General features: G+C 42.4%; 2 protein-coding genes across 2 annotated transcripts; both read left to right on the top strand.

The window, feature by feature from the left end:
• Positions 1–2,271: 2,271 nt before the first annotated feature.
• Positions 2,272–2,900, top strand: E1B28_006942 (uncharacterized protein; the record flags this gene model as incomplete). Its single annotated transcript, XM_043151649.1, has 2 exons — positions 2,272–2,308; positions 2,365–2,900. 2 exons carry the CDS (start codon positions 2,272–2,274, stop codon positions 2,898–2,900), a joined length of 573 nt encoding a protein of 190 aa, XP_043009729.1.
• A 246-nt stretch (positions 2,901–3,146) lies between these two features.
• Positions 3,147–6,578, top strand: E1B28_006941 (uncharacterized protein; the record flags this gene model as incomplete). The annotated part of the gene is made up of 10 exons (XM_043151648.1): positions 3,147–3,323; positions 3,382–3,651; positions 3,702–3,810; positions 3,868–4,358; positions 4,410–4,689; positions 4,741–5,096; positions 5,150–5,549; positions 5,604–5,824; positions 5,892–6,056; positions 6,117–6,578. The coding sequence occupies 10 exons, from the start codon at positions 3,147–3,149 to the stop codon at positions 6,576–6,578; spliced, it is 2,931 nt and encodes a 976-aa protein (XP_043009728.1).
• Between the last annotated feature and the right edge of the window lie 5,456 nt (positions 6,579–12,034).

The following is a 12,034-nucleotide window of genomic DNA, read 5'->3' as shown; positions in this document are numbered from 1 at the left end:
TGCCTCAGTGCACATTAATGAATGCCAATATATATGCACAACTTCATCACAACTGGATAGATAGAAATAATAGACATTTATTGATCAAAAATCAAGTACTGGTACTGAAAACATTTGTCTACACTATGACACTAGTAAATGTACATATACTTTACTCCCAGTCAGCCCTCTGAATGTGAACCTTCACTCAAAGCTGTGCATTGTGATGAAATCTTCATCCACGATATTTGGCCAAACAGAAAAAGCTGAAAATGAGTCAATTGCTAGTCAATACCAAAGGAGTGGATCAATAACTCACAGCTGTCAGGAGAGGGGAAAGAGGGGGGAGGGGAGGGGACTTGATGACAAGGGAGGGGATCTCCGAATGAGGAGTGATCTGAGGGAAAGTCAATACAGAATGAGGGAACAAAGAGAAGAAAGCTCACAGGGATCGTCAAATGAGTGGAGCAAGGGATAACAAGAGGGCAGGAGAATGAGAGGGCAGGATGAGAGGGAGGAAGACAGTGATGGGAAAATGTGTGCTTAAATAAATCAGCCTCGACATGTCGTTATGTGGCTGCGCTCCCAATGCCGAAATGACTGAGCAGCCCAACAAATGTCAAAATCGATCACATCAGTATACACTGCTATGGTTACATCAATTTGGCTGTGCAGCCAATGCCAAAATGACCAAGAACAAGCACCGCACCCTTAACAAGAAAAATAGTCTAAGTACATCTCTTTTGTCTTCCGTTAGATTGAGAACCAACTTGTAAATTCAATTAAATAAATGCTTTTAACTTTACCATACTAAGTCCTACTACATGATGTATATGCAAATTGAGCTAATAGGTAGTGGACTTGTGTAGACTTGAGCTAAAGTTCTCAACACATGTAGACTGTAGTTCCCAAATGTTAATGGACATCAGGGCAACCTGTTTTGGGCTAAAGTTCTCAACACATGTCCCAAATGCTAACAGACATCAGAGGAACCCTGTTTTAGGCTCAAGTTCTCAACATGTGTGGGTGCACGTTGGGGGCGTTGATGTGCGTTGGGAGCATTAATGCATGTTGGGAGCCTTGGCACTCTCAACACACGGGAACATTTCCGTACCGGTAATGGGGCGTCAACGCATCTCAATGCCAGACCCCTTTTTCCTGATGTAGTACCTCATCAAATGTGAACTCGAGATAAAATTGGGATTATATATTGTAGAATAAGGCAATCTAGATGATATCAATATTTTAGAGTAAATCTAAAGTATATGATTGATAACCTCAATGAATCACTTCCTGAGCCTACTATATGCTGACAGTCCTGACTGACGACCTTGACATGACCCTCATTAAGTATTCTTATTCTTAAATGCTGGGGTCAGGTCCTTACACGGTCCTGAATAACGACCTTGACATGACCCTCATTAAGCATTCTTATTCTTTCGACCAGTTCTGGCTTCATGACAAATCTCTCCAACTTGGCTTGCATGAACGCATCAACATCAGTGAAATGGCAGGTGTATAAACATGTATAATACATACATATTTATACCTCATTATACATGTATTGCACATATTGACCTGCATGAACGTATAACTAGTATAATCTGGTCTAGAAAAGGTATGTATGTATTATACTGTTATTATACTGTTATACATATTTATACATCATCCCTCAGAAACATGCATATTCACTGATTAGTACACCGCGATTTTTATGCCATATAGGCAGCAGCTGGGAATGCGATGCTGGATACCCGGAGACATCACAAGCCGATCATGTGAGGTCTTCCTGACTAAGATTCAGACAATGGGACCAGGTTGGATCCACTCACCATCGGATGACAGGTATTTGCCTGCCTGGTTACCACCTGGCTCAAGGCAAGTCCACCCTCTGGATCATCACATAAATGGTAACCCTCCCTCCGTACACATTCTACCTTGTTTTACATGTATCATATGCCCCCCTCTCTCAGGTGTGCCATGCTCCGAGAGGTGTATGTCTGCCTTATAAAAACTCAGTTGTGCGCTTTCCGATGCACTAGTCGTCTATCCCATGAATATCTTCAAGGTCACTAAGTCCAATGTCGAGTTCATCGAGTGTGGTGTGGCGGCCCATATTGATGTAGAAGTTGTGAATGAGTTGGGTCATTGATACTTGGCTTTATATGGGGCCAGTCAAAAGGGCTGAAGATGGCTGGTCAAAGCATAGTGGAGAAACAATGAGTCTGCACAAACTCGTAACCATCATGACAATCCCAGTCGTGACTTATTCCTCTGCCAATAATCTCAATCATGCCTCCGAAATTTGACAAATCCCAACTTGAAGCTTGTAAGTATTTGATTGATTTTAGGTTATTTAGAGTACTCTAACCTATAGTGGGACAGGTTTTCAGTTCAGTGGTGATAAAACACAGATTTATTGTACCGTATGCTCACCAAAAAACATCAGCCTTACTCGCAAATATTTTGCAGTCAAGAGCCACAAGGACCATATGCAAAGTAAGGGCCATGCTTCTGCCTTAAAACAACTTGAGTCGGCTCGTCTACTAGAGAAAAACCGGCGACATCAGCAAGAGGAAGATCTTCAGAAAGAAAGGGAAATGGCGCCTGCGACACTGGCCAGCTTACCAAATGACCGTCCAATTCCAACATCCTCTGCTTCACAAAACCTTCCACTCTCATCCAAAGACTTCTGGGTCAATGCTGATTATGATTTGGGGCCAAATCCTGACGTTGAGGAACAAGAGAGACAGAAAATTTTTGAGTGGGATATGGATGATCTGGAGAATTGGGGAGATGAAAGGCTGGGAGAGGCGGTTGGTTTAGATGACAAAACCACTACAGAAGAAGGGTATCGACATGCTGCTGAACAGGAGGAAGAAGAAATGTTGGTGGAGATGATGGCAAACGCAGGCAAGTAGACGACGTGTCATGTCACACAATAACTTGACGACCCAAAACCATCAAATTAGCTATCCACGATCACACACTCAACCAAATTTTTTATGGATCTTCAGCATCACCCACCGATAAATCTTGGGAACCCTACACTTCAAAAGCGGTGAGTGGAACTCATTGTGTCAACTCAAATTAAGGCTTATGTTCTGCAGATGTGCATACTAGACGTTCTCGACAACATCCCCTGAATGAGGATATCAATCTCACTCATGAAAATGTTCATCTGGGCTCTTCGTGAGCTGGGTGTCATTCAGGTTCCATCTTTCTATGCTCTCCGGAAGATGCAGACCAAATTGCGTGAATCACAAGGGGTCCCATGTCTCGAATGTACCTCTGTCCAAGGCAATGTTTTCTACATCAACGACGTCAGAACTGTTATCGCTCATGTGGGTTGTATTTGGTTTCTTCGTTTTCTCATATGCTTGGAGTTGAATAATTCTGTAGGACTGGCTCAACCCACACATTCGCAAGAATATTCATGTCTATCCTGAAATTTCAACAGATGGAGTCGTAACAGAGGTGTGGCATGCCGAGAAGTGGAGAAAAGAAATGGACGTTGACCTCCTGAGTCCAATGTATGACTCGGGGTTAAAATATTACTATGTCCATAAGTTGAGTTGCATGAAAACAGGAGATTTTGTCATCCTGATGCGTTGGATAATGGTAAACGGGCGGGTATGTGCAGATTCCTACCGGGTCACTTTCGACGAGCAGGTGTGTCTCAATTGCATCCGGTAGAAGTGTGCTTAATGGAAGTATCACAGAAGATGGCCTGCGTAGTCGACTCCGAGGCTATTCAAATCTGCACTGATGACTTGGAAGCAAACTTTCTTGATCTTCTCGATGAGAAGAATATCCCGGAGAAGTGGTCAGGTGAGTAAATTGCGACTCAAACAGAAGGCACAGCAACCAATAGTCTGATCTTTTCAGAGACTACCATCACTGCAGGGTACCCAAGCCGGATGCCAAATAGGTATCGAGCTATAGCAAATGGTGATCCCCTGTATGTTAGTTTTATTGACTATTTTGGAGACGATGTTTCCGGTAATCGATCCAAGTCTTGGAACAAGCACAACAATTCCTACATTACACACCGAAACCTTCCACGTAGACTGCTCCATCAAGAATTTCATGTCCACCTCATATCAACCTCGCAGCATGCTACTATATCTGAGCAGTATCATTCCGTCAAGAAGTTGATTGACGCAACCCACGAGACCCCCATCAAAGTTTTCGATACCACTAGCAGGCTAACGACACAATTCATGCTTCAAACACATGCGGGCCCTTCGGATAACCCAGCCCAGAGCGATGTCTCCAGTCACATTGGATCAATGGGCAACCATCCTTGCCGAAAGTGCGAAATGGGGGGTCCAGAGTTGAGTCGTGCACAAGGTCAAGGATTCCACACCGTATTCATGGTAAGAATGCCATTATGTTGAGCTTCATTGCATATACTTATGAAATTGTAGCCCGGAAATCCTCGAACAAAGGAGAAAATCAGGAGCGAGCTTGAAGCACAAGTGAAAATGGCATGCAGCGGTATTGCATGCTCCACACTCCAGACACGTCAGAAAGAAACAGGAACAAAGGATGCCTACATGGAGTACTGGATTGATAATCTCACCCAACGTTACAATGAACTCCAGAATGGTGAGGCCAACAAGAGCGAGGATGAAGCTCAACAGATTCTCTTTGAATGGGCAGAAGAGCATCATGACAATATTTACAACCCCTTTCTTTCCACCAATGGTGAGTCCAATTTGTGGTCTATTTTCCAGATCTCTAAATGAATTGAACAAGGTTTCAACCCGGCTTGTGATACACCTGTCGAGATCCTCCACACCATTCTACTTGGTGCTGTCAAATATATCTGGCATTATTCAAACACCAAATTCATGGCTCACCAGAAAATTCTTTTCACACAACACTTCCAAGCGACCAACTGTGATGGCCTTTCAATACCTGAAATCCAAGCAGGATATATTATGAAGTATGCCAACTCTCTCAATGGAGGCCAATTTCGGCAAGTAATCCAGACAATTGTCTTTCATATTCACGACATCGTTCCCGAGGAATACCTGGACGTGTGGAAGGCTGCCAGTCATCTCTCGGCACTCTTGTGGCAGATTGAATTAGACAATATCAAGCAGTATTGTGTGCATTTACAGTCCTTTCCTCTCAGGAGACCCTATTGATCAGTGGTTTTCAGAACGATATTCAGAGAGCGGGAGCAAACGTTCAGGATAGTTTCGCTGTCATCGACGCCACTAAGATGCTCCAAGAGTTCAAGTTACATCTTCTCGGGCATCTGACAGAGGATACTCTCCGCTTTGGCCCACTGGTAGGGATGGCTACGGAGACATTTGAGTCTTTCAATAGCATGTTCTGGTCATGCTCAGTACTATCAAATCATCGGGCGCTGAGCCGTGATATAGCCCTGCAGATGGGAAACCAGGAGAGCTTAAAGCACCGTCTATTTGGTGGTTATTGGTACGATAAGGATCAGAGCAGATGGACGAAGGCTGGATTGGGAGTTCAGGAGATCATGAGTAGTCACCCTATTCTCCAGGGAATGCTTGGGTGGTCACCCGAAGTGATACTTCCAGCTGGTACGTGAAATTATCTTCACTATATATTCCAAAACCTCATTAAACGGCCTTTAGGCACGGTCAAAAAGGTGCCTGCAGGTCATAAACCGAACAATACAAGAGAAAACTGCAAGGAATCCTGTAAGGTCAAGCTCAGCGACACGTACGGGGGGATGGCACTCAACTTCACTTCATATGATGAGGCTTCGACATGGTCAAAGTGTCGAAGTGTTATTGCTGTCTCAGGTGATGTCTGTAACGTTGGATCGTGGGTGTTCTACACCTCTCCAGTAATGGTGTGGCCATCATACAACCTTCATTAAGCCCAATCAAATTCTGACGTTGAATTTGCCATTACAACAGGAAAAGGCTGAGATCGGACGTATCAAGGAAATACTCACAGATGATGAACAGAGCCTTGCCGTGCTCGAGGAGTTTACCATTGCTCCAACCAGAGACATTTTTTTTAGCCTGCCTTATGTCTTCAGACGACATGATGAGTATAGTTATGTTATTGTACGCACCCAGGTGAGCAATGTCACAAACCCTTCAATTGCAACCAGCTCGTTTAACATCTGATTTATATAGAACATCAGTTTTTTGCAGAACCTGCAGCATGACTGTCGTACCAATGGCTGTGATGCGACTGGGACACGGAAACGAATCAACGAACGGAAGGAAACCGATCAGATGCAAGCTTTCATTGAACACAAGTCTGACCGACACTACCTGATAAATCTCTTTTCATTCCACAATGCTCACCTCGTCAGGCATGTGCTTCCTTGTGAACTCACTGTGCCTGTGATGATGTTTCCAAATCGACTTGAAAAACATCTCGAGATCACGAAGGACCTCTACAGCTCCCTCATCATGAAGAAAGCCGAGACTCAAAAGAAGCGCGCCAATACCATCCAGACAAAGAAGAGGACGCTCGAAGTGGACACTCAAGCCGAAGGTGGAGGAGAGGGTAACTTGAGCATTGAGCTTGAAGGGGAGTCGGGAGTGCAAGCTAATGGCTTAAATAATCGCAAGAAACGGCGTAAAAAGTAGATGATTTATACAGTTCTAGATACTCAGTTTTTGATTGCGTCTTGTACAAATTTATTAAAATAGATTTGGGTATCGTAACTACTGTCATTTGGATGAACACTGTACTTTTACAATGACTGACCATAGTAGTAGCATACAATGCCTGCTATGTCTGTTCCATTTGGAAGCTGCCCGTAGGCTCAATATGTATCCCAGTAAAATCTAATAGTATGAATATGAGTCTCTTATGTACAGTCTGGGTGGTTGCCAGGTGGAGAGACCTTCTGGACGCCCAGGATCAAGAACCTTCTGGACCTAGGGTGGGCTCAGGCTCATATGGTCAGATGATGGGCGCTACGTGGAGCCAGATGGGACAACACTCGAGTTCTATCAGGCCCATCCACCTGGGTGGTGAGTGCGAGACTTTTTGCGGTGTAGAATGAAGCTTTTATTTTATTTTAAATTATTATTACTACTATAAGTATTTTTATTTTTCTAAGTCCACTATCCCACTAAGACATATATTTCGTCAACAGCAATAAGGGGGTTTGTACTTCACATTATTTTATGGCTGAAATTCAACCTGGTGCTAATGTTTATGATTGTGGTTACACCCACAGATAGGCCCTAACTCGCAAAGCTTTTTTGACATGTGACAAATACATGACCTGTTACTATGGACTTATACATTATTATACATTTTATACCATTATACATGGTGGTGGGCATCAGCGGCCATGGGAGAATAGATAAGCCTGGCTGATCTGGTGCATCTAAGCGAAAGCCCACGCCAAAAACTGTGTCAGTTTCAAGCCTTTTCACAGGTTGCTATTGCCCCTCAATAACAAAATACAATTGTGATCTGAGCAGCATGTACTGTTTTCCTTGAAGTAATAGAACGATATTTTTATAAAATTAAGTCTCATTATTTTGTCGTACTGATAATAAAATCAGTTGAGTTCTTTTGCCCTGATTGGAAAAAACATTCTATTTGAATGTGGCAAACATATCAAAGAGTAGTTTCCCAAATTCTGAGGTAGGGAGATGTTCATCCTGACCTCGTGAAAGCTGTTGACTCTGACCTTCTGAATGGTAGCATTTAATCAGCGCTTAATCTCGCAGCGGTCAGGTGCCTGTTGCAAGAAAAGCTCGAAAGCGGCCGAAGCAACTCACTTGGTTTTGTTTGAAAGCTCTGAGAGGGTCCTCAGTGCGTGGTATAAGGTGGAGGATGAAGAGATGGAGGATGGATAATGATAATGATAATAATTGCCCAGAACTTGTGAGAGGGCAATTAAGATGTATTTATTGTATAATTTACCTCATATATAACCTTATATTGTGTATCGTACATTAGTTCCATCCTTATATTAGCAGTAGTTGTTAGTAATAGAATGCTTTTTCAGAGTTAGAACTGGAACGAACAAAGTTTGGCGTGGGTTTTGGTCGGTTACTTTCAGGTTACCGGATTAAGTGAGCTATCAAAAACCTGCTGATGCCCACCACCATTATACATGTAAAAATATATAACAAATATCTGCAGAAAGACATTTATTTTATTCAATTATACATATTATACATATTATACACGTGCCGTTTCACTGATGAAGACGCACAAAGCGAAACTCCGCCAAAGGATGGGATGTACGCTGCCTTGCAGACACCACCTCCAATATGTGCTTCACGAGTTGCATGTTCAGCATGACATATGGAAGTTTGAGGGAGAAATAGTCAAGTTGTGGGAGAAAGTCAGGAGATTTGTCTCCAAATTTGGAAAGGAGGGCGAAGATCATGTCATCGACAAATGTAGTGTAGTGCCTAATTTCTAGTGATGTTATACATTTCGGTTCAGTCTGAGCCAGCTCTGACCGAGTTCCACTTTTGAGAGAAAGGCGGTTCTGGTTCTGGTTCTCTGTGGTTCTAGGTTCGAGCTGGTTCGAAGTGGAACTGGAACCGAACCGAAGGTTCTATCGGTTCCATATATATAAATAATTTGAAGCTTTTGGACACAAATTATATACCAAAAAATAATCTACAAGTAGTACAAGTTAAATCTAACCATTTTTATAATGTTGTGTACTGGAATTTCGAAACAAATTGCACTCAGATTGGCAGTAAATCAACTACACACACTGCCAAACAAGCCCATAACACGTTTTTCAGTCCTTGTTGATCCAATTATATGGTGAATTCCAGTGACAGCGTGTTGTATAGTAATAAATTACAGCGACATCCAAAATTGTAGTGCAATTATGATTTTGTGTAGCTCCCTGCCTTTGTTTGTTGTAAATAAAGCAAGTAATCCAAATTGGCTTATGGCGTATATCTGTGGAGAAATCGAGTTTTTCAAGTTTTTTCAAGTTAGAAAAAAAGGGGAGAAAGAGGGAAGGGAGAGAATATCTTGAAGTACTGTAGACCTTGAATACAAAATATTTTGGCCCAAAATTCATGCCATATCTGGTTCTTGATGAATCGATGTTATCTCAATCAAGACCATATAAGGTAGTTCAATGGTTTTCAAGTCGGGCGTAGGCTTATGCCATTTATAGCAATTGCCCTGTTTGACTTAAGCCCTTGGCCAATCATTTTCAAGATGACATGAGGGTAAATGAGTCATCTCACAAATTTTCCAGCGAGGTACAATGATGTACGGACGACGATATGATAAGATAACTGGCTGGGCATAGCCACCAGCAGTCGCCCATTCTTCCTCGATGGCTAGCTATATGAGACAGCTATCACTTCTAAGGTTTGCAAACTGGTGAGTGTATTTCTGCATATATCTACATTATACTCTCAAAATCTTCATGGTTCAATATTTGTTTAGCCCTCTCAATCAAAGATTTATTCAAGATACCAATTCCTATTTACAAATTATTGCAACAGATTTGCTGTCCTTCAATATTTGCTGTAACTGTTTGAGTCTTCATTTTCTTGTGATAATTTGTTTTCAGTGACCAGCTCCTGTATTTCATCCACTGTGGAACTGTTAAGGGAAACTTGAAAGGCATTGGCAAGGTATAGATTTTAAGTTCACAAAGCGCATTGTCATTGTTTGCCGGTGTTAGGGGTGGCTTATGCCAAATCGGGCATAAGCCTCCACAGACATACGACATGAACCTCCAAATTTGGTAACCATGAGGTAAGTTGGTGCTTTGTGGGTATCACGTTGCTGAGGGGACAAGGGCGGGGAAGCAGAGCTCCTACGCCGATTGGCTGGATCAAACTTCAGGCATCGGGATGGTTTGCCAATTTTGGAATACTTTTTATTTACTACAAACAAGGGCAGGGAGCTACACAAAATCATAATTGTGCTACAATTTTGGATGTCGCTGTAAGTTGATATCGGGAGTATTTGGGGAGTATTCAATGGATTGTACAGCTCGGCATCATGCCGCTGGCCTTTCAAACCCACGGCAACTGGAACCGGCCCAGAACTGGTTCAAACTGGTCTAACCGTGGTTCCAAAATCCTCAAGACTCCAGTTCCGGTTCCAGTTCTTCACGGTTCAGAACCCAATGTTGAAACCGGTTCGACCGTACAGAACTGGCTCAAACCGGAACCGTATAACATCACTAAAGAGGTGGCACTCCAAGATGCAACCCAAAATGGGTCAAATACGGAAGCTGTTCTGAAAAGGTTTGACAGAAAGTCTCGTGAGGAAATTGCAAGTTCCCAGTCTGCCAGGTCGGTAAGCGTTATTTGTTTGAGCATAGCTGAGCATCTCCGAACCATGGCGAGCAAGCTGGTTGAAGGCGATGACCCAATCCCATATTGAATAGAACTCGATTTCAGAGTAGGCATATTGAGGGATTGGATTTGAGAGTAGGCATATTGAGGGATTGAAGGATAATGGAAAACCAATCGGGCTCGTCGTAGTCAACTGAGACTGATAAATTACGAAGGGAGGGCAACTTGACTTCTCGAGCAGCCACAGGGGAACCATCAAAATCGCTCGATATATGCAAAGTAAGAGAAGTGAGACATTTGCAGCTCCGTGCGTTATCGAGAAAGTCATTCAAGCCACGAGGCCCCTGAAATCTAGGACTTCCCAAGTTTTCAGCTGAAAAAATGGTAGAATGCGATTAGGTTGGTGATGGAAAGCTGAAACTATGATGAGCCTTGGTGCCTCCTGAATAGCTTGCCAGAGCCAGGGCCAAGAAGAGACATGGGGCAGTCTCCGTTCTTCGCAATACGATTCGAGATTGGGGAAGGCAAGGCGTTGAAGGGGGGGTAGATTGTCGATGGCACTGCGATGATCCATCGCCATGATAAGCTTTCGAGTTCTGTGAATGTGTCTGGACAACACTTTCAACACATCAAGAGCACATGGCGGAATGGAACCACATACTGCACCTTGAATTCGTAGCTTTAAAGGATAATCCTTCAAATTTGCAAAATACACCTTGAGAGGGATAGCAATGTTATATGGCGAATGAGAGAGATTAATGTCGATGGATGACCAGAGCTTGGGCAATCCCTTGGCGATCGTCCTCCAATGGGAGCAAACTTGGGGGAGGATGGTGGCAGGTATCCTATGTCAATATCATCTGTCTCCCTCATACCCCGAATGATCCCTTAGAAGTTAGGATTAGATTCCGTTCAGCCCTAAAATACAATTCAGAATTCCAACCTGCTGACTTTCAAGTACAGCAGGGAGCCTGAGGAGCGGAGAGGTAGAGGGATAATTGATGCCGAATGAATACTCGTGGAACGACGAGCATAGTGTGGAGAAGATCATCCCCCAGATCTCCGCCGGTACCCTACGCGTCATGTTGCAGTCACGTGCATCCACATTCGGCACTCAAGATGAGTTAGATGAGGAGTGGCTCGTAATATCGTTGGAAGAGGCTCTTTTGGGATGGAGATCAGGGTCTGGGTGACCTTGGCATCCCAAAGGGAGTTGTCTTAACGATGGACTATCACTGGGTGCAATGTAGTGTAAAACATGTGTATTATGTTAATGATTATAGTGAATTTTTTCTAATTTTTTTTACAATAACTCTTGTAACTTATATTAAAATTAAGCTGATTTTATACTATAGAAATTTCAGGATAATACCTAGAATAATCAAAGTATACCACACATGGTTTATGTTAAAGTTATATAAAATTTACAGTAAGCCTTATTCAAAATTTATGCTAAAATATAAAGCAGATCAGATATAACATAAGTAAAGAGAAAATCCTAGCTTATTTATAGAATACTTATGCTAATATCTTCTCTCAGTATAATATTACTTTGAAAATAAAATAACTCATATGCATTATGCTATAGCTAATTAGACAAGATATAAAATAAGTTCAACATACTGTATTTGGATTATAGTAGTATTATGCTAAAGTATAAAAGTCTATTCAGACCACTCATTATGTTGTTAAAGAGTAAATCTAGTATAAATTCAATGTAAGTTCTATATGTTTTATTCTATTATCATGGTTAGAATAACTTGATAGTGTAATCAAAGATTATACACCAT

Source organism: Marasmius oreades, chromosome 4, assembly GCF_018924745.1.
Source record: "Marasmius oreades isolate 03SP1 chromosome 4, whole genome shotgun sequence".
NCBI classification, from domain to species: Eukaryota; Fungi; Basidiomycota; class Agaricomycetes; order Agaricales; family Marasmiaceae; genus Marasmius; species Marasmius oreades.
This window is presented reverse-complemented; position numbering and strand designations above follow the sequence as displayed.